Below are 23,878 nucleotides of genomic sequence, written 5' to 3'. Positions count from 1 at the left end.
AATGTTACATTTTATACACTGCATATTTTTCCTTCAGCACTGCACCACTCAAAATTTTTGTAACTATCATTCCTATATGAGGGGAGAATAGCCAAATTTCTCTTTCACAGTTACAGGAACCAAGGCTTAGCAAAGTTAATGATCTATAGATCCGATAAGGATTAGATGCAGGGGTGGAATCTAGGCCTCCTGAATATCCAGGAGTAAATACAGTTTGGAAGTGTAAGGTGAGCCTGACACATTTAGAGCACATGAATAGTTAGGCTGAATGGGAGCGATTGGAATTGCCATTGGAATGAAGGAGTAGATAGAAAAATCATAGGAAATCAGGTTAAAGAAATAAATAAGAGATCGATTGCAGAGCTCTTTAAATAATACAATAAGAATTTAGATTTTTAGCCATAATTTTGAAATTATTTTTAAAACAATAAAATCCTTTTTTAATAAGAAACCTTACATGAGATGCCAATATGTAAAATAAATTAAAAGGAGGTGGTTCCTTCGACAGAAGCTGTCCCCCCTTCCTGTCCTCAGCCTCTCAGGAGAAGAGTTTGAAAACCATGAAAAAAGGTTTGAAAAGTATGAAAAGTCATGAATGCAGACATGTTTGGGGCAAAGCAGTGACATAGCAAGTGACACAGAGACCAGGTGGAGGGCCCACTGCGGAGGCAGAAACACAGAGAGGGGACTGCTATGGCTGCCCGCGGGGAGGGAAGGCAAAGATGCCGGAGACAAAAGAAGAATCAGAACCAAGATGGGGCAGACTAGTTCAGAGATTCGTACTTGGCAGATGTGGAAGGACAGTACAGTCACAGAGTTGGTGAAGAGCAAAGGAGAAGGCTGCTGGTTTTGATGAAAGGCAAGGATGTATTTTAATGGTGTTTTTGTCAGTCAGACATTCCTCCTGTGCTATGCGGTGGTTGGAGAAATAGAAAGCAGCACTTTTTTTTCTACCAGTTTTCTTCCCTTTTCAAACAGATGAAACAAAAGTCCACTGCAAGAACCAGAAAGCTGAACTTCATTATATGTAAAATTTTAAGTGCTTGAGATTTCACCTGAAAGCACAACGTGAAGAAAATACAGAATTCTCAATGCCCCATTCCCAGAAGGAAAAAGAACCGTTTCCATTTTTGTAACATTTCTGTCCTTCACATAATCTGGATAACTAGCACATTCAGTTTTATCTTTAAAAACTATTTACCCCACTGTGGAGTTAAGTATCATGAAATGATTTACTTCAAGTATAATTATTTTAAGATTCAAGATTTTTCTTGTGCTTTTTAAAAATAAAAGATGAAAGTGAAACTTGTTGAGTGTGTGCATCTGACCAACTGCAGGAATTCCAAAGCGGGTGGTTTTGATTGAGAACAAATAACAGTTTGGGGCACACTGAGTTTGATGAGGACGATCTCCTCTTCCTCCGTGTTTCTGAGACTGGTGATGCAACGTGCTCCCGCCCTTTTCTGAGAACACGGAAAGCCTGACTCAGGAAGGCAGCTGCAGCTCTTAAAAAGAGCTCCAGCCCGGCCCCCTTCCCTGCTGGGGCGAGCGCCACCGCAAAGATGAAGCTGGCGAAGTGGTGCTGGCTGAGCTCCGCTGTCCTTGCTGCTTATGGTTTTTTGGTTGTGGCAGACAATGCAACAGAGGAAATTAAAGATGAAGCAGCCCAGGACGCCTGCCCGGTGAGACTAGAAAGCAGAGCGAAATGCGAGGAGGGAGGCGACTGTCCCTACCAGGTGAACCTGCCCCCGCTGACTATTCAGCTCCCCAAGCAGTTTGGCAGGATCGAGGAGGTATTCAAAGAAGTCCAGAACCTCAAGGAAATTGTAACGAGCCTGAAGAAGTCTTGCCAAGACTGCAAACTGCAGGCTGATGACAACCGAGACCTGGGCAGAAGTGGACTGCTGTTACCCGGCACAGGAGCTCTGGGAGAAGCTGGTGACAACAGAGTTAGAGAGTTAGAGAGCGAGGTTAACAAGTTGTCCTCTGACCTTAAGGATGCCAAGGAGGAGATCGACGTGCTTCAGGGTCGCCTGGAGAAGCTGAATCTTGTCAATATGAACAACATAGAACATTATGTTGATAGCAAAGTGGCAAACCTAACATTTGTTGTCAATAGTTTGGATGGCAAATGTTCATCTAAGTGTCCCACTCAAGAACAAATACAATCACGTCCAGGTATGTATAATGTTTTCTTATCATTTGTTCATGAATGTTATATAGCTAGACAGTATCTATAAACATTAACCTTATCATATAAGTTAAATAAAGGATGAATTATATAAGTTAGGCCTTTTATTCATCAAGGTGATACAGAAAAAACTATTATCTTTGCACATGTGCCCACAGAAAGGAATAGGACCTAATTACAAAAAATCATGAGTTCTGTATGCGTTAGAAGGCACTTTCAAAGATCTTATTTGCTGACGCCAGAGATACACACAAACAGAAGTGGAGGGAGAGAATTTCTTTTCTTTATTTTTTTTAAAAAACATCTTTATTGGAGTATAATTGTTTTACAATGGTCTGTTAGTTTCTGCTGTATAACAAAGTGAAGCAGCTATATGTACACATATATCCCCATATCTTCTCTCTCTTGAGTCTCCCTCCCACCCTCCCTATCCCACCCCTCTAGGTGGTCACAAAGCACTGACCTGATCTCCCTGTGCTATGCGGCTGCTTCCCACTAGCTATCTATTTTACATTTGGTAGTGTGTATATGTCCATGCCACTCTCTCACTTACTCCCAGCTTCTCCTTCCCCCTCCCCGTGTCCTCAAGTCCATTCTCTACGTCTGCATCTTTATTCCTGCCCTGCCCCTAGGTTCTACAGAACCATTTTTTTCTTTTTTTTTGATTCCATATATATGTGTTAGCATATGGTATTTGTTTTTCTGACTTCCTTCGCTCAGTGTGACAGACTCTAGGTCCATCCACCTTGCTACAAATAACTCAATTTCATTTCTTTTTATGGCAGAGTAATATTCTAAGAGAATTTCTTAATGTTTCAGTGAGTTTAACTTATTTATCTCTTCACTGAAGTGTTTGAAAACAGTAGAGTTAAGGCAGTGTTTGGGGTTGTACTCTGTTCTTTGGAAATCAGTTTATTTGTGTGGTCAGGTGACTGCTCCTTATATGGCAACAAGAGACCTCTGAAAGATTTTAGCAAGTAATCTGCAGTTCATAATCCCGAATGTTTAGTGGAAATGGGAGACTTTATAGATGGGATAAAAGCAGCTATCTGGCTTCATATGTGTGCAAAACTTTTTGCTTTTAGACCTAGTGGCCCAAAAACATTTTAAGGGGCGTTTTGGCATGCCAGTAAGGGAAGGAATACATTCTTATTTCTTCCTCTCTTTCACTAGAATTCAAGCATGTAACAATAGAACCCATCTTCCCCATCCAGATTATTTGCTGATAATCTGAATTAGCTTTCATAAGTATATGTTAAAGGCCATAAACCTAACTGCCTGTTCTGCCCACGAACTGCTAGCTGTGGCACTGGTTCCCCCAAACCCTGTTTTTTCCACATGAGTTTCTGGGACCATTGCTGATGGTGGTCTTATCACACTTTGGAAAGCCATCTCTGCATGAGTGTGAGGTTGAAGGGATATGGTGCCTGAAGCAGAGATCATGGCCCTTAGAAACAAGCACCTCATGCATCTTCCCTAGGTAGATTCCCCAGGGAATCTACCCAGTGAAGGTATTTGGGAGATTCCAGGACCACTGTCGCTAATACTCCCAGCAGCCTGCATCTAAATGTGCCCTGCACATTGCAAGGCAGAGTTTCACATCTTAGGTGACGTACGTGGGTGAACATTAGATGTGGTACTGCATGGCAATTTGTAATGACAAGAACAAGATTCTACTGTCTTTTTTTCTACTAAGTTTTGGGGAACTATCTGAATATTCTGAGCTCTAAGTACAGATGAATAGATTATTTGTGGCTCATAAGTGTCTTGTATTAAACTTGCCTGATCCAGTACCAATTTTTTAAAAAATTATTTTGGAATAAATATCTGTATTGGTTCCTACAGAACCACATTAACTGTTTATTACACTAATCCTGAGCATAATCACCTGTGGTTTCCTTCTAGAAACCAGACATGGGAAACACTAGCTAAATATTTTCCTGGATAATAAATTCAGAGTAAGATTATTGGTATATTATTGAAGTTTTTAAAAAGAACTTAAACTTCTGTGTCTAATTGTCAAGGAAGTAAAATAAATGGAAATGTTGATCGATGCTGTATTTTAGAATTTTAATAAATCATTTAGAACGATCCTATAAAACTGCCTGAAAGTGGAGTCTATCAGCCTCCTTAGGTGAAAGGATATAGAAGCCTGTGCTTCCTCTGTATACATGGAATGCAGTTCTAGGAGCGTTGGAATCATCTGACTTTCAGGACCAAGGGATGCAGTGGTCACAAGGACAAGCTTTGCAGCCAGCCAGATCTGAGCTCTGTCCTGGCTCTGCCTTTTAAAGCTTCTGTGAAGTTGGACAAGCCACGGATCCTTTTTGAGCCTAACATTCTTTCTCACCAGCAGATTGTTAATAATATCTACATCATAAAATTCGTGTGCAGATTAAGTGTGAAAATGTTATCAAGTCTTTGGCAGAATCCCTAGAACACATGCGGAGCCCTCACTAAATATTACTGAGTTACTGAAACTATCACTTTTATGTCTTCTTGTTGTTGTTTGTTGGTGGTGTTGTCAGTATTATGACCAACCAAGACTGTGCTGGGGAGCTTTGTCTGCTTTATGACACCAGGTTCTTGTTCTGAGGCGTTAACAAGCATTTGCTAAACAGGTTCAAGTAAGTTTAGCTGAGCAAGGTTTCATTATCACCATTGATCAAATTATAAAACTGCTTTCGTGCATATAAAGAATTCTTTAGATGCCTAGTTTTTATCAACAAAATCCAATGCCTTTCTTTTTTTACCCCTGCAGTTCAACATCTTATATATAAAGATTGCTCTGAATACTACACGATAGGCAAAAGAAGCAGTGAGCTCTACAGAGTTACACCGGATCCCCAAAATAGTAGCTTCGAAGTTTTCTGTGACATGGAGACCATGGGGGGAGGCTGGACAGTGCTGCAGGCACGTGTTGATGGAAGCACCAACTTCACCAGAACATGGCAAGACTACAAAGTAGGCTTTGGAAACCCCAGAAGAGAATTTTGGCTGGGGAATGATAAAATCCATCTTCTGACTAAGAGTAAGGAGATGATTCTAAGAATAGATCTTGAAGACTTTAACGGTGTCAAACTCTATGCCTTGTATGATCACTTTTATGTGGCCAACGAGTTTCTCAAATACCGTTTACACATTGGTAACTATAATGGCACAGCTGGAGATGCCTTACGTTTCAGTAAACATTACAACCACGATCTGAAGTTTTTCACCACCCCGGATAGAGACAACGATCGATACCCCTCTGGGAACTGTGGGCTCTACTACAGTTCAGGCTGGTGGTTTGATGCATGTCTTTCTGCAAACTTAAATGGCAAATATTATCACCAGAAATACAGAGGTGTCCGAAATGGGATTTTCTGGGGGACCTGGCCTGGTATAAGTGAGGCACAACCTGGTGGCTACAAGTCCTCCTTCAAAGAAGTCAAAATGCTGATCAGACCCAAGCACTTTAAGCCATAAATCACTAATGCTCATTCTTTTGGGTATTCGTTACCTAATAGGGCAATTAATTCCTTCAGCACTTTGGAATATGTTTCATACTCTTTTTCCATGGCTTAAAATTTCTCTCTGAGCAATGGGTTCTCATGCTATACAGCATTTGAAATAAAGCTGAAAAATATGCCATTTAAAGAAGTCCTTTGTTGCTGTTACGCTGTTATCCGAATAAACACTTGCAAGCAATTGGGAATATTGAGAATCACACAGTAGAGTTATAATTCTCTTAATGTCTCTTATTTGAAATATTTTTACTCATATTACTCACTCTAATTAAAAAAATACTTGTTTATTCAGTAGGCTAGATTTTACACAAGTAACCTGTATTTTGACTGTGACTTAAACGCATCTTTTCAGGCTATAAATAGTTATTGGGTATTTATTTGTCTCTAAATATTCCTCATTCTGAGATAAACTTACTCAATTTATGGCATTTACAGCATTTTAATTCCCAAGCAAAGGGAAACATATGTAATTAAACCTGTTCCTGCACTATTCGTGAAATGTAGAATTTTATCATTTAAAATATTTTAAAAGGTGATAGCATAATGTCACTCCTAAGAGCACTCAGAAAATGAATTTAACCTTAAAGACCATGGTTTAAAGGTAATTCATTCATAGTTTATAACTCTTTAGATGTTTGATGGTAAAAACTGCTTTAACATGAAAAATATCTTCCTTTGCTCTAATGCACAACTGTTTTTAATTTAAGACTGCTCACTACTGTGCGAGACTACTGGTAGACTTTCTTTTGGAGAGGTAGGTGTGGGTGAGGAGTGAAGCACTTATATGTAGGCCAATTTTATATCCAAAGCGATAATATCATTAAGTGATTCACTTCATAGAAAGCTACGTTTTATAGGACAAATAGATAAATCTATTTATAAAAAAATATGAATTTTGAAATATATAGAACCGTAGTTCAAATATTATATATTTCAACCCTAAATGGTATATTGCTTGTTTTGCTATCAGAAGATTCAAATACGGGTGTTTATTTTTTTTTAACAAAACAAAAGTATCTGGAACTTTTATAATTCATTAATTCCAGAATGCAAAAATGATATTCAAAAGATTATAAAAATAATTTGTTAAATTTCACCACTGTAAAAAGGGACCATTTCAGAGAGAACAGCTGTATTCTAATGCACGTTTAAAAAAGTGCTCTAGGATAAAATTTGAAAAGGATACACCATACTGTATGTGAGTCATAGAAATACATTCAACGTTCAATTTCCGGTGTCTGTTTCTACTAAAGTAACCAAGTTTTCAAAAATAAATTCACAAAGATGCAGCTTTACCCATTATTTGAAAATGATTAAGGAGGATAGTAACTTTAGGTAAGAAGTTAATTTTTCAACTAATGTCTTTTATAGAAAATTCTAATCAAAAAGAAGCAAGATATTCTTTTAAAAATATATAACATACAAAGTGTTCAGGTAAACATGATGCAAACTATGTTATTAATACTATTAAAATACTAAAGCAAGAGAAATGCAAATAGAATTAAGTGATGACAAAAATATAAAATATCGTAGATTTCAGAGGCTTCATATCTACTCAATAATACATCAAATGTAAATGTTGTAACTAATTCTTTATTTCTCTCTCTTTTCTGTTTTCTAAAAAAGACTATGAAGATTTTGATATTATACAAAGTATTAATTTCAGATAAGGGCATTTTCACTTACTATATATAACTATTAATATATGTATAAGTTTAGGTAAATTTCTTTGATAAAAACGGACTCCTTAAAAAAATACAGTTCTAAAGAAAAATAGCTCATATAGCAAGTGTCCACTGATTTAATAGGAACTAGGTATCATTTCAGGAGAATTTGGCAAATAATTCATTAATCTATGTAAATACTTAAAAGCTTATCTTTCTATCTTTCCACCTTATATTAAGTAAAATTTTATTTCCCATTATACTTTTATGGTACCTTTCTAATAACAAACTCTGTAACATAGAAATTCCTTTCTGAAATCATTTCATGTCACTTATTATATTATAAAATATATTTTAGATTTTGGTAATCTTTAACATATTGATGGAAATAGATTATATCTGAGAGAGTCTTTTGCCTTAACATAACTGTTCACTAATATACGCTAATGTTCGTAAATGTGGATTGACTACTAACAAATACATTATTTTAGAGTCTTGTCTCGGTTTCATTTTACTGGCTAATATTTGTTATCTTAATTAACAAATTATTTCTGAGCTTTATCATACTTTGAAAATATTGACTAAAATTAGGCCTCTAGAAATTCCAAATGGAACTGGCTCACGTATCACAGAAAAAAAATTGGATTTTCTGATAAGTAGTAATGCTCTAAATGAAATGATGACACATTCATCCAGTAAATAAAGAGCTTAAATTTACGACGATAAAAGACATCCAGATAACAAAATTCACTGGTCCTTATTTCTGAATGGCTACCCAAGGAAAGGGTAGAAGGTTTAAAGGTAAAGAATGATGGGTAATGTCGTCATGATAAGCTCTTGCTTAGAATTCTTATTTTCCTTTATGTATAAATAGGTTTATGTTTTGTGTCTTTAAAAGCCTTGTGAAATAAAAGATTTAATCTTCTCATCTATTTATTTCTTCAATGCAGAAACATTAAGTATTATTTGTAAAATAATTTTTATATATTTACTCTTGGCTGAAAACTTGCATAATGTTTACCTAACTAGACAATATCTTTGACTCTGTGAAGACTTTAATGAGTACTATTTCATTAACAGGAAGACAGAGACAAATACAGGAACACCATTATCTTATTTCCCTCTAGAATACTGTTGACACATTTGAAATACAGAAGTTTCAGTTTCATTTTGCAGCGTTCAACTCTTCTCCCCTTTTTTCCATCATTCTTGTTGCTGTTCTGGTTTAGCCCTCATCATCCTCTTAGGATAATGCAAGCCCTTCCTAATAGTGACCTGTGCCCCCAGTTTGAATCTATTCCAATCCATCCTCCATATCACTGCCACAGGGATTATTCAAAAATACAATTCTGATCATGTTATTTTCCTGCTTAAAACCTGTCAACAGCTCCTCATTTTGTATATGATAAAATCCAGCAAATAAGCCCCTTCGTGAACCGATTTCTGCCTACCCTTTCAGTGTCCTTTCTGCCACTACTCACACTCCTGCCAAACTGAATGCCTGTTGTTCTAGTACAAACCATATTCTCTCATATTTTCATTACTTTGTGTTACTGTTCCCTTGGTCTAGATAGAATGGCATCCTTGACCCCCACTGAGTTTTGTCTTATTATCCGTAATTAAGAGCAGGGACTCAGCAGCCAGACTAACTAGGTATGAATTTCAGCTCCATTATTTGCAAGCTGTGTGAAAACAGGCAAAACCATTTAATCTCATTGTTCTTTGGTTCCTTCAATTATAAAACTGGGATAACAGTAGAATAGAGTTATTGAGGCGATTAAATGAGATAGCATATGCAAAGCACCTAGAACATACATATATATTATCATCATCATCATCATCCTAAATAATTATCTTTCCTGATGACATCAGGAGGGGTTTGGTGCCTTGTCTCTTTGGTCCTATACCGCCTTATATATTCCTTATTATATATTACATTATTCCATAATCGTCTAGGTTCTACCCTAAAATCAATCTGTTAGGCTAGGATGTAAAGGAAATTTGAGACAAGAGTGTTATTACTCAAAGTGGTTCATGAATATGTTACCATAGATGAAGAGCTATAGTCTAAAGAAGCCAGAGTTACAACTGGGGAAGGAGTAGGTACCATCAAATCTGAGGATCTGGGAGATTGTGAATGCGGTTTAGAAGTGATTGACTTCAGGGAAGGAGATGGCAAGACAGGATCACATATACTATAGCGTTGCATACATAAGAATGACAAACTTTTAGAAGGGGTTCTAGGAACATGCCTCTGGGTATATATCATGCAGAGGAGTATGGTTGTACTAGGCCAGACAGTGATTGTTCTACCTGGCTGAGTTCCTAAAGAAAAAAGTAGTTTTTCATACTTATACCATATTGCAAATTTGAAATTAATTTTAATCATACCAAATGCATAAATGCTTTAATTTTTTTTTAATTGTAGCTTAGACTAAAGACCCCTTTGCAAACCACCTTCAATACCAATGTCCTCCCTCTCCCCAGAGGTAACAAGGAGAGTTGGCTGAATCCAAACTCGAATTTCATTCTGTGCATTGCCAATTTGCAATGTTTACTGAATCATAGCTCTGCCAGGTTTCTTTTGTTTATTGATTGGGAAGAGTTGGAAGTGAGAATAGGAGTGAGGGAAATTGGGGGTACTTGGAGAGCTCAGAGTCCCCTGAATTCCCAAATGTGACTGAGCCTGCGTGACTCCTTGGAGTGGTCCCTCCCCCACATTAGATAGAGGGCTTCTTGCTGAAGGCACTGTTGTCTTCTTTCCTGAGGGAGTAATCTTTCAAAAAAAATTTTAATACAGTTTTTAAAGGTGACTTTCCATTTACAGTCATTACAAACTATTGGCTATACTGCCCATGTTACACAGTACATCCTTGGGTCTATCTTATACCCAATAGTTTGTACCTCCTGCTCTCCCACCCCTATATTGCCCCTCCTCCCTCCCCACTGGTAATCACTAGTTTGTTCTCTATGTCTGTGAGTCTGCTTCTTTTTGTTATATTCACTATTTTGTTGTATTTTCTCGATTCCACATAAAAGTGATATCATTTAGTATTTATCTTTCTCTGTCTGGCTTGTTTCACTTAGCATAATGCCCTCCAAGTCCATCCATGTTACTGCAAATGACAAAATTTCATTCTTTTTTATGGCTGAGTAGTATTCCATTGTATTTATATACCACATCTTCTTTATCCATTCATCTGTCGATGGACACTTAGCTTGCTTCCATGTCTTGGCAATTGTAAATAATGCCACCATGAACGTTGGGGTGCATGTATCTTGACAACTACATGTAAAAGAATGAAATTAGAACATTCTCTATCAAATGGATTAAAGACCTAAATGTAAGATTGGATACTATAAAACTTGTAGAGGAAAACATAGGCAGAACACTGACATAAATAGCAGCAATATTTTTTTGAATTTGTCTCCTAAAGTAGAGGAAATAAAAGCAAAAATAAACAAATGGGACCTAATTAAACTTAGGTTTTGCACAGCAAAGGAAACCATTGAGGGCTTCCCTGGTGGCGCAGTGGTTAAGAATCCGCCTGCCAATGCAGGGGACACGGGTTCGAACCCCAGTCCGGGAAGATCCCACATGCCGCAGAGCAAGTAGGCCCAGGCGCCACAACTACTGAGCCTGTGCTCTGGAGCCCATGCTCTGCAACAAGAGAAGCCACCACAATGAGAAGCCCGTGCACCGCAACGAAGAGTAGACCCAGCTCACCACAACTAGAGAAAGCCCATGTGCAGCAACGAAGACCCAACGCAGCCAAAAATAAATAAATAAAAATAAATACATTTAAAAAAAAAGAAACCATTGAAAAAAAAAGAAAATATTTGCAAATGATATGACCAGTAAAGGATTAATATCCAACATATATAAACGGCTCATACAACTCAACATCAACAGAACAAACTACCCGATCAAAAAATGGGGAGAAGACTTGAATAGACATTTTTCCAAAGAGGAAATGCAAATGGCTGGCCAACAGGCACGTGAAAAGATGCTCAGCATCACTAATCATATGGGAAATGCAAATCAAAACCAAATAAGATATCACCTCACACCTGTCAGAACGGCTGTCATCCAAAAGAACAGAAACAACAAATGTTGGCGAGGGTGTGGAGAAAAGGGAACCCTTGTGCACTGTTGATGGGAATGTAAACTGGTGCAGCCACTGTGGAAAACAGTATGGAGATTTTTCAGAAAACTAAAAATAGAACTCTCATATGGCCCAGCAATTCCACTCCTGGGTATATATCTGAAAAAAACAAAAACACTCATTCTGAGGGAGTGATCTTAATTCTCCTTTACGCTCCTCCATCCCACTTCTCAGCATCCCCAGATCTGTAACCAGGGCAAGACATGCTCTCTGGTCAATTATAAAGTCAAACTGGCAGAGAAGCCTTTATACAACTTTGCTAATTTACATCAGCAGAAAGCTGGGGGATATGCATAAAGACAGATTTTGAGGTTTTGCTTGACTAAAGAAGAAAAAACAGAATTTCATATGTGACCGAGTTCATTGATATAGGTATATTTACCAGAAATTCTGAATTCAATGGGCTAGTTTGGGAAGATGTGTTTGGTTCCAATAGTTTGATTATTTAACACCTACCTAAAGCAGAAACTAACACACCATTGTAAAGCAATTATACTCCAATAAAGATGTTAAAAAAAAAAAAAAAACACCTACCTAGATTCAACAGCAGCTTGTATTAACTAAAGTTGAGAAGCCAAAAATGTCTTGGAATTAAAAGATTTATGAAGACAGAAATGTTAGAGTGGAGTTTGCTGTCATTCATTTAAAAGGTATTTATTGAGTGTATATGATGTGGTCTTCAAGGAAGACCAAAACAGACAAGACCCCTATACTCAGGGAGTTTAATCAGAAGAGATGAATAAATAAACAATATATGATAAATGCCATGAAAAATTAAGCAGGGTAAGGAGAGATAAGGAGTATCAGAGGAAAGGTGCTATTTTATACAGGTGGTCTGGGGAGACCTCTCTGTGGAGGTGACATTGGAACAGAGACTTGAAGATACAGGAGAACAAGCCAGGCAGATATCTGGGAGAAGTATGCTCCAGGCAAAGGGAGCATCAGGTGCAAAGGTGCTTGGCACGTTCTAGGGTCAGCAAGGAGGCTGGAAAAGCAGACAGTCTCGGGTGGGAGGGGTTTAGGACATGAGGTCAGAGAGAGCTTGGGGAGTTGGGGTTACATAAGAAACGCGGGTGGGGCTGCCAGATCATCTAGACCTTGTGAGTCATGGTGAGGATTTTGCCTTTTACTCAGAGTAGGTAAGAGCCGTAAGGGTTTTGATTACAGAAGGTACATGATTTCATCCAGTTTTAAAAGCGGAGAATAGACTGTTGAGAGACAAGACTGAAGCGTGAACACCAGTTTGATGGTATTTGCAATAACCTTGGAGAGTGACGGTGGTTGCAGTGAACTGGATCTTTAAGATAAAGGGGTGGACAGTGGAAAGATTTAGAGTTATCACAGAAAAGTACGGGATTTTAGCCTGAGCAACTTGAAGGACGGAGCCACTGTTGACTGAGATGGGGAAGAACTGCGCGGGGGAGCTGTCTGGAAAGTGTGTGGGCGGGCGGGTAAGGGGTGGGGACCCGCAGTTTTGAATCTTCTCAGTTCAAATATCTATAAGACATCCAAGTGGATGGCATTTGGATGTTAGTGTGATGTTCAGGGAAGACATCTAGGTCGCTAGAATATAGATGGTAATGAATCTGTGGGACTAGATGAAATAACCTAGTAAATAGGTGTACGTGGGGCAAACGCTTTCACAGAAGGGGTTGGAGATAGGGAGGAACCAGCACAGTCGTATCCCATCCACCCACCTTGTAAATGTGTCATTTGAGAAGTCCCAGGGTTGCTTCCTTATGAAGAGGGCAGAGATTTCTTCCTATTGGAACAGATACTCTCTCTGGATTATTTGAGATTTGGATGTGCTTTTCCTTGCTTCTGTCAGCCACACTATTTTGTTGGGTTACTAGATGTCTTAGAAGCCATTATGTTACTCTACTATGGATTTCTGCAAATCATTGCTTTTGACTTAAGCAGTCACTTCACAGTGAAGGGAGGAAGCAATGACATACTGAAGCCTCAGTGCATCTTCTGGGAGACACCAGCTTGTGAGGGTGGAGGGTTGTCACGCAGGATACAGTGTGTGCATGTGCGTGTGTGTGTATGTGTGTACGTGTGCATATAGCAAAAGAAATATGAACTAGGCCATAGCCCAAAAAACATTCTTTGTTAACAGTGTAATGCCCAAGTTTGAGGAATCACGTATGGACATTTTAAATCATTAGAGCACTAGTTTGCTATGATTATAAACCTTTAGTTACGCAGAGACTGGTTTTACTCCTTTTCTCTATTTTTAAGACATTAATGATCTTAAAACTTGCTTCTTTCACAAACATTCTCCAATAGCTATCCAAATTAGAGGTAACCTAAGTCTTGTATTTCTAATAGCTTTCAAAGAGCTTACACTGGAATGGCTATCAATAAATATGACTTGGAATTTTCACTTATGTTGGGTCCAGCTGCAGGTAGAAATGAGAGTAGTTCTCTGCATATGGGTAGGTTCTCCTTGTGGTGTGTTGATGCATGTACATGCACACATACACACACACACGAATACCCCACATGTACATATATAATATACATTCATGCTTATATATGGTATTTGTAACACATCTGCTATAGCACACAAGGAAACCTGCCCACTGAAATAAAATAGACATGTAGCTCTTACATGTAGTCAAAAGTCAATACAACAAAAATCACACTTGGCCAATAGCTAACTTCTTTTAAGCAATGTTATATAAAATAGATTGTCATAAAATAGAACTTCAGGCGGTTTAATTCCCTATAACAAATTCTGTGCTGTTAGTGCACCTGTGTCCCAGGGGTAAACCAAAATTAAAACCATGATCTAGATAACTGGTGATCAGCATCTTCCTAGGCTTCACACAGTAACTCAAAACGATCTTTATTATTTTTTTATTTTGATATAATCCAACTTATCTATTTTCACTTTTGTTTCTTGTGGTTTTGGTGTCAAATCCTAGAAATCATTGCCAAACCCAACATCATGAAGCTTTTGTTTTTTTGGGTTTTCTTTCGTGGCTGTGTGTGGGCTTTCTCTAGTTGAGGCGAGCGGGGGCTACTCTTCGTTGCGGTGCACAGCCTTCTCGTCGCGGTGGCTTCTCTTGTTGCGGAGCACAGGCTCTAGGGCGCAGTCTTCAGTAGTTGTGGCTTGCGTGCTCTAGAGCGCAGGCTCACTCAGTAGTTGTGATGCACGGGCTTATTGCTCCTCAGCATGTGGGATCTTCCCGGACCAGGGCTCGAACTTGTGTCCGCTGCATTGGCAAGCGGATTCTTAACCACTGTACCACCAGGGAAGCCTATTATTTTATTAGCCATTTTCAGAATGAAATCTGCACTGTAATGCTTAGAATATATATTCTTCTTTTGAAAGCAAAAAATCACATTTTAAAATAGACAGCTTTTTTTGTTTTAGCCCCTTAAAATAGCTATTACATTTATCTTTATTATCTTAATCCAATAAATATTTATCATTTGCCTACTATGTGTATAGCATGGTGTGACGTGCTTATTAAATTATTTTGAATAAGATCTTTTCCAAATAATAACTTTCTAAACTCTCAAAATATAAGTTTAATCTCTAGCATTTAAGATCTCCTCTGAGTGGGACTCAGAGTCCCTGAGTGGGACTTCCCTGGTGGCGCAGTGGTTGGGAGTCTGCCTGCCAATGCAGCGGACACAAGTTCGAGCCCTGGTCCGGGAAGATCCCACATGCTGTGGAGCAACTAAGCCCGTGTGCCACAACTGCTGAGCCTGTGCTCTAGAGCCCACGAGCTACAGCTACTGAGCCCGCACATTGCAGCTACTGAAGCCCGCACGCCTAGAGCCTGTGCTCTGCAACAAGAGAAGCCACCGCAATGAGAAGCCTGTGCACCGCAACCAAGAGTAGCCCCTGCTCGCCTCAACTAGAGAAAGCCCGTGTGCAGCAACGAAGACCCAACGCAGCCAAAAATACATAAATTAATTAATTAATTAAAAAAAAAGATTTTCTCTGAGTGATTAAGGATGACACTGTTTAAGATGAATTGCTTCTCTATTCCAAAAGCCCTCATACAAAAGTTCAGCATATTTGGAATCATATAGAATCTGAAAACTTGCTCACTTTCTATCTCTGGAAATTGGTTTTCTCATCTTCTACAAGAGGCAAGTAATCTGTGCTTATGTTGTGAAAGTTTATCAGAGAAGGGGCCACAAAACTATTTGCCTACATTTATTTCCCATTCAGTAATGAGTATCATAAGTTTTTTTCAGTTAATCCAAGTAACCTGTTTTAATTTTTGTTTAGCGATTCTGCTTCTGAATACTCATAATGATAAGCAGCTGTCCCTTGCCGAGTGCCAACCATGTGCTGGACACTTTCCTAGGAACATTTCCAATGATATCTCTGTTGCTGAGGATAGTGCCACAATAAGGAGGTAAAGACTACACCACTAAAGTCTTCCCTGAGGAAAACAAAGAAACAAACAATCTCTGTTATCTACAAACTCTGTATCATGTGTGGGCCATTATCCATTTTCAGCTTTCCTGGCTTTCTTGGTGTTTTTCTCATGAAATGGACTAATTTTCTCTGATAAATAACCTGTGGAAATTCCATGGTAAAGTACATACATTGTAAACCTCAGTATCACCCCTGCTCTGATTTTCTGTGTGAATCTACAAAGTGGAAGATGATTCCAATTAAATCTTAATTTAAGGTGAAACATCTCTTTTGTATCTTAACAAAAACAATTACATGATATTCTATTGACGGAAGATTTTTTTTAAAAGAATTTATTTTCAAGAGTGTTAATGTCCCTACTTAACCTAGTGGTTAAAAATTATTTATTTTCTGTAGCTAAGTCAGAATTTATAACAATTCTGGCAGAAAAGGCAAGCAGGTTTCTGTTCTCTCCAAACACTGTTTTACTTCCATGGTTACATGGCAGGATTCACAAGGAAAACATTCCCCTTAACTACAAAGCATTTTGTAAGTTCTTTGGGAGCCAAAAGATTTCTCATGTAAACACCAAAGTTCTTATTTTCATTATATAAAATTTCATTATATAAAATAATTCTTTAAAAATGCAAATATCATTTATAAATGAATGGTGCTGCCGATGGTGACTTTTAAAATTTCTATCCTATAACAAGTAAAATTTTTGTCTTTATCTGATCAAGCAAATGATTAAAAATCTAGAGCAGCTCATGGGTATATCATGGTTAGTTATGGAAGTTGAATGGTTACATAAGTTACAGTCTTTATGGTATGGTATTTATGGGGTTGGTGTTTAACAGGCTGAACCGCTATAGTAGAGGTTCTTGAACTGTGTCCCCAGTGACCCTAAGGTTCTGTAGACATATTTCATGAAGGTTAAAGGAAGTGGGATAGGGGGAGATGCCAGGAGAATGTATGCTGCATGAAGCACTGTTCACCTCGAATAGTTCTGCTTTTATATCTTGGATTTTGAGGCTTCATCTTCAATTTCACTTAAAAGATTTTGCTCTGTTTTCAAAAAATATTTGAAAATCACTGCCTTCCCATTGCATATCCCTTGCTCAGTCAGCAAAATTAAAACTGAAATAGATGTACAATGGCTCTAACTTGTTATGATATTTCTTTTTTTTTTTTAGAATTTTATTTTATTTTATTAATTTATTTATTTTTGGCCACGTTGGGTCCTCGTTGGTGCGCGCGGGCTTTCTCTAGTTGCAGCGAGTGGGGGCTACTCTTCATTGCGGTGCGTGGGCTTCTCATTGCAGTGGCTCCTCTTGTTATGGAGAACAGGCTCTAGGCACGCGGGCTTTAGTAGTTGTGGCACGAGGGCTCAGTAGTTGTGGCTCATGGGCTCTAGAGCGCAGGCTCAGTAGTTGTGGCACATGGGCTTAGTTGCTCCGTGGCATGTGGGATCTTCCTGGACCAGGGCTCGGACCCGTATTCCCTGCATTGGCAGGCGGATTCTTAACCACTGAGCCACCAGGGAAGTCCCAGATATTTCTAATTTTAAACATTTAAGTATCTGAGAATTTAGGTGGACTTGATGTGGAAAATGCATTCAGAAACTCAGAAGAAATTTCTCCTCTTTAAGTGTGCCGTGTAAAGTAGTGATTCAGTAGTGTGATTCTTCTGGTGGAGGACGTTACTAATTACTATGTACATCTATTCCTTTGCAAGTGGCATGGCTACACATGTTACAGTGCACTAAGAGTTGGCAAGGAATATCAAGAAGAATAGCAAAGGCTTCGTGCTTTCAAAGTTCCTAAAGCTACTATAGATTAGCTTAAAAAACAGGGAAGAAATAATAAGTGGCATATGGTACAAGCACTATGCAGGGAAGTTACAGCAACAGAAGTGTTCCCATTTTGTCAAGGAAGTGGCATGCTTTAAGAAGGTGGGGTCTGAGCTGTCCTGGAAAAACTGCATAGAGTTCTGAAGCACTGAAGTGTGGAAAGCACTCCTAGGCTGTGTAGAGGATGAGCAAAAGCAGGTTGGAAAATCAGGAGCTAGTTAGGAAAACAATGATAGGTCTAATGTGGCTGGAACATAAGGTATATATAGTAGAGAACAGTAAAAAAAAATTAAAGAGAAGAAAGAAATGGGTGATCAGATTGTAGAGGGATTTGACTATAAGTTCAAGCAAGTGATATTTAATCCTTATGTTAATGTAAGAAAAAAATCAAATCTAAGTGCCTACAATCTCCCCCTGCCACCTATTGATTGTTCAGTTCTGTGCCTGGACCTGAGGTGATGATGGGATACTGGGTGGGGAGGAAAACTGGAAGGAACTCTAAAGACTGTTTTATAAAATAATGAAATGGCCAAAGATATCAAGGAGAAGAGGGGTGTAGATAGAAAGGGGGAAAAACCTGCCTGGGGATGGGAAAAAATGTTTCCGGGGAAGTTTTTAAAGAGGGGGTCAAGTTGGGTGTGTGTGGGAGAGGAATCTGCTTTGATGAGGAATTTTAGGAAGTTTTGCCGCATGATGCGCTGTGGAACTCCCTCCTCTCTTCCTGAGGGAACCTTCCGTATAGTCACGTTGCTTTCCACAGCTTTCTGGAGGCAGGTCTGTGTTTCCTTTGGCTGTGCTGAGAAGGGTTTTAGGGTGGAAGAGAGATGGCTCCCTTTTATTCAGTTCACAAACTATCTACACAGAGCATGGGGGTTTCCCCAGCGCCGCAGGGGGACTGGAGCTGTGGTGCTGGTGGTGACAGGAGATGTGAAGGGGAGAGAATGGGGAGCGACCTTCACCTCTGCATCCTTCACTTCTATATCCACCACATCCAACTCTGTTTTACATATTGTGCTGCTGTGTATGATTTTTACTGGAAAAGAAGTGATAAAAGCAGTTTAAAAAGAGGATGAAAATCACGATGGTAGACAGTGAGGTACCCTTGAAGGTGAGAAATGTACTATTAGTGTAAAATGAGGCTCAGAGAACTTACCTGGCTTTCTGAAGTCTGTATGGCTAGTACATGCAGAGCAAGGACTACAACCCATTTTTACTGAACCACTCTTCCACTCCCCGCAACCTCCCACCAATCATAGATTTTCTTTCCAAACCATTAGTATTTAACATAGTTTGAGCCTGTCCATTCTTAGCTGTAGTCTCTATAGACAGCAAAATTCCTGTCTTCTTAATCTGAGGTTGATGTCTGGTAATGCTTGTACCCCCTTAATTCATATCTCTGATGCCACCCAGGTATACTTGTTTGCCTACACCTAGGTATGCATGGGCTGGGAATATGTAAAGAACATTTGCCTCAGAAGATAATGGACTTGGCATGAGGTTCTAAGCTTCCCATCATCTCCTCTCCATTTCCCCTTATACCAACATATATGCCAGATAGAATAAAGGTTAAAATATGATGACTCAAACTATCAATGCACTAGGAGAAAACACAGGAAACAATTTATGTATCAGAGTGCCAAAGGTCTTCTTAAGTAGGACATAAAATCGTGAAGTTGTAAAAGAAAAGATCAGTAAATTTAAGCACATAAAAAATAAACTGCCACATGGAGAAAAGCCACCTTAAGCAAACTCAAAAGAAATCCAAAATCCGAGAGAAAGAGTTTGCAATGCATATTATACACAAAGGCCTACTTTTCTGTATGTATAAAGAGTTTCTATGAATCTCTAAGAAAAACCACACAATAAAAAACAAAGGAAAAAAGGACGTGAACAAAATTTACTAAAAAAAGAAAGTACAAATAGGTCTCTACATTAACCATGCTTCCAGCTTCTGTAAAGTTGATGCTTTAGCATCTGCCCTACACACCTATGCCAGATACGCCTTGTTCAAAACCACCTGATAATATGCCTGAGTCACCTTGCCTCCTTCATTGTCCTCCTCGCCCACCTTGACAAGAGTCCTCCTCCTGGGAGGAGGACAACTTTTCAAACGGAAACCAACCAATCCAGAGTCCACACCCTTAGCCATCTCGTTTATTAGGTCCTCACACTCTGGTCAACTATACAACTGCCCTCATCATCCCAATGCCAGGTGCCAAACAACTAGGGACATCTCCTATGCCCCAGAGCCTGCTGAAATTATTCAAACTAGCCAATCCTAAGCTGCTTACTCTGCCTCATCCATTCCTTCCCAGGGAAACAACAATAAAGGCTCTTGCCCACTGTTCTGCCCTCTCCCTCTGCCTCCTGACCCACCTGGTGCTTCCCCCCATGACATGGCATGCCTCCTTCTTTTAGGAACTGTGAGTAATAGACTATCATTCCAGTGGCAATTGTCTCCTGACCTGTTGGCCTTCCTATACCTCACTATAGGTGAGGTATTTTCTATTAATACACTATATTTTATCTATCTATCTATCTATTTATTGGCTGAACCCCGAGGCTTGCAGGATCTCAGTTCCGCGACCAGGGATTGAACCCGGGCCACAGCAGTGAAAGCACCAGATCCTAACCACTAGACCACCAGGGACTCCCAATACACTATATTTTAAAACAATCTTAAACATATGAAAAGATGCTCCACTCCACTCATTTTAACGTAAATGTAAATAAAGACTATGATGAGATAACCTTCTCCCCCAACAGAGTGACAAAAGTTGAAAAGTCAGACAGAGCACAGTAAAGAGACATTTATTGTTGAGGGGAACATAAATTATTACAACCTTTATGGAGAGCACCTTAGCAGTAAAAATGTCCTTTTAAATACACAAACTCATGATCTGGCAATTCCACTTCAAAAGTATTGAAAGTAGGATCTCAAAGAGATATTTGTACACTATGTTCATAGCAGCATTATTTATAATAGCCAAGAGGTGGGAGCAACCCAAGTGTCCACTGACAGCTAAACGGATAAACAAAATGTGGTATGTACATACAATGGAATATTATTGTCTTAAAAAGGAGGGAAATCCTGTCACATGGTACAACATGGATGCATCTTGAAGACATTATGCTAAGTAAAATAAGCCAGTCACAAAAGACGATGTATTGTAAACTATGAGGTATCTAAGAGTAGTCAGATTCATAGAAACAAAGTAGAATGTGGTGGCCAGGAGCTGGGAGGAGGGGGAAATGAGAAGGTGTTTAATCGATAGAGAGTTTCAGTTTTGTGAGATGAAAAATTCTGGAAATTGGGTGCAGAACAAGGTGAATATACTTAGCACTACTGAACTGTACATTTAAAAATGGTCAAGGGGCTTCCCTGGTAGCGCAGTGGTTGAGAGTCCGCCTGCCGATGCAGGGGACGTGGGTTCGTGCCCCGGTCTGGGAGGATCACACATGCCGCGGAGCGGCTGGACCCGTGAGCCATGGCCGCTGAGCCTGTGCGTCCGGAGCCTGTGCTCCGCAACGGGAGAGGCCACAGTAGTGAGAGGCCCGCATACGGCTAAAAAAAAAAGGTCAAGACGGTATATTCTATGTTATGTCTATTTTTCCACAATTAAAAAAATTTTTTTAAACAAACCCATTGATCCAGCAATCCCACTATTAGGAATTTGTCCTTTCTTTAAATTTTTAAAATTCTTTTAGTTCAGGGGCTGTCTTCTTTACTTTAATATTCCACATTGTACTGGTACAGTTCTTTTTTTGAGGGTTTTCAGTAAACATTTGTTGGAGGTAAATTCTACTGACTTAAAATATGCTCATTTTTTAAAATAAGAAGGTGTACTAGTGTTAATATTTGGAACTGGGTAATTTTCTAAAATAATGCCAATATTTAAGATTTTTTATAGAAAATAGTTACACATTTGATTAAATCTAAGACATCATTGAATATATGACACACCATTATTTTATGTTCTATGGAGATAGGAAAAAAATGCTGTCAAATTATGACAAAATGCTTTTTTATCACTTGAATTTTTATTTTACACTCATTGAGTTTTTTAAATTAATTTTTATTGGAGTATAGTTGCTTTACAATGTTGTGTTAGTTTCTCCTGTACAGCAAAGTGTATCAGCTATATGTTTACATATAGCCCCTCTTTTTTGGGATAGGAATATGTCCTTTTAATATAATTATTTCAGTGTGAAATGAGGCACGCCTAAGGTTACTGACTCTATCATTGTCTGTAAGAGCAGAAGATCAGAAATAATCCAAATATCTTATAATAGGGATTTGATTAAAGTATGCTCCACCGTGCATTGAAATACCATGGAAACATTAAAAAGAACATAACAGTTGCATGTATATGTGAAAAAAGCAAGTACGTATATTATACTACCACTTGCTTGTTTGTGCGTAGACTTCTGCAAGGCTATATAGGAGACTGTTAATGATGGTTGCCTCTGGGGAAGGGGACAGTGGACTGGGGGATGGGGTGACAGGCTGACTTACTTTTCACTGTGTACAATTCTGCACCTTTGAATTTTGTACTCCAGTAAGTCCCCTACATAGGAACCTTCACGTTGCGAACTTTCAAAGATGCGAACGTGCATTCACATGTCCAGTCACATAAGTTAGTTCACACGTCTGGTGTATATGGTCACATGCATGCATCCTCTACAAGTGGTTGTGCTTTTGTGTACTTTACTGTACAGTACTGTATTGAGTACAGTAGTACAGTATCTTTATTTCAAGCCCAGGATGTCCAGAAGCAAGCGTAAAAGCAGCGGTATATAGCCAATTGTGTTAGTTGGGTACCTAGGCAATCTTTGTTGGACTTACAAACAAATTGGACTTACGAAGTCGCTCTTGGTACAGAACTCATTTGAATGTAGAGGACTTACTGTACTGCATATTTTATGTATTAGAAAATAGTTAAAAAGAAAAAAATACTAACCTCATGGCTGAAAAAACTTTAATCCCTGGCTCTCTGATATTCTATTCTTTAACTTCCTAGTCTGGCTTGTATCTTACTACTTGACCACTGCGACCCTGATCTTGTTTGCCTAGTGAAGACTGTAATGACTGCTTTGTTTCAGCAGACTTTTCTGGTGTTCACTACTGCTGACTCATTTACTGCTGTTACCTGTAGATGCAGTTGCTGAATAGCCAAATTCCCAACCCTACTCCCCTCTGCTTTATTTCCCCAAAATCTCCCCAACAGATAAGAGTACCATCTCCCCATCCACCTATATAACATAGATTTTAATCCAAAAAGCATTATTTATTTTAATCCTTAAGCTTCCATCTTCAGTGACTAATCTATTCAAATAGTTCTTGGGTTACTAAAGGTACTTTGTTTCTCAAGATGCACATTCTCTACTGAGAACCACAAGCTATCAAAAGCTGACTTACTTTCTCTCTCAAGAACTTTCTTTCTCAGAGGAAAAAACAGTACCATTAAGTATTTCTCCTAATCCTTATTTTAGAAAGCAACATCTGTTCACAGTGACTATTAAAAAAAAAAAAAACACTATCCGAGTTTAGAGTATTATTTTAAATATTTATATCAACTTGTTACAATAGTAGCTAAAAAAAAACAGTGAAAAATAAAGAGGTAATTAAAACTTTATTAAGTATATAATTAAAATAAACACACGAGCATGCATGCACACACAAACTAGGTTCTCATTATGTCAAAAAGGAAGGGGAAATCAAGAAGCATTAACCACACAGATGAAGGAACACGTGCGGCCGAGGGTAGAGCTGCTCCCTGCTGCATTTGCCTCTGGTCCCAAGCCCGGAGTCTGACGTGTGGTGGATGCTCAGGAAGGATTTTCAGAACGAGTAGGAGATAAGCTCAGAGACGGGAGGCAGAAGAACTGCCAAGTCCTCTCTATCCCCAATTTTCAACACTCTCTGACTCTCATTTAACACTGATCACGTGTTCAGATAGCAGAGTTTTTTGTGACAACACCCCCAGATTCCTGGCCAGAATCATCTTGCAGGTGCCGAGGGTGAGGATATCCTAACATGGGGCCTTCTTTTCTCTTATCCTGAGTTCTTGTACAGTGTACGATTTTTACTGATTGAATTTAGGGGTGCTAATCT

General features: G+C 38.8%; 2 protein-coding genes across 2 annotated transcripts in view; one reads left to right on the top strand and one right to left on the bottom strand.

Annotated features, from left to right (window-relative positions):
* CCDC146 (coiled-coil domain containing 146) overlaps positions 1 to 23,878 on the bottom strand; it is a gene marked incomplete at both ends in the record, with an annotated part of 109,213 nt that overhangs the window by 77,920 nt on the left and 7,415 nt on the right. The gene's annotated exons all lie outside the window — the stretch shown is intronic.
* On the top strand, positions 1,558 to 8,289 carry FGL2 (fibrinogen like 2). The gene is made up of 2 exons (XM_082846654.1): positions 1,558 to 2,178; positions 4,953 to 8,289. Exons 1-2 carry the CDS (start codon positions 1,563 to 1,565, stop codon positions 5,657 to 5,659), a joined length of 1,323 nt encoding a protein of 440 aa, XP_082702780.1. The 5' UTR covers positions 1,558 to 1,562; the 3' UTR covers positions 5,660 to 8,289.

Source organism: Leucopleurus acutus (genome assembly GCF_964270905.1).
Source record: "Leucopleurus acutus genome assembly, chromosome: 9".
NCBI classification, from domain to species: Eukaryota; Metazoa; Chordata; class Mammalia; order Artiodactyla; family Delphinidae; genus Leucopleurus; species Leucopleurus acutus.
Note: the sequence above shows the minus strand (reverse complement) of the source record. Positions and strands in the feature narration are given on the sequence as shown.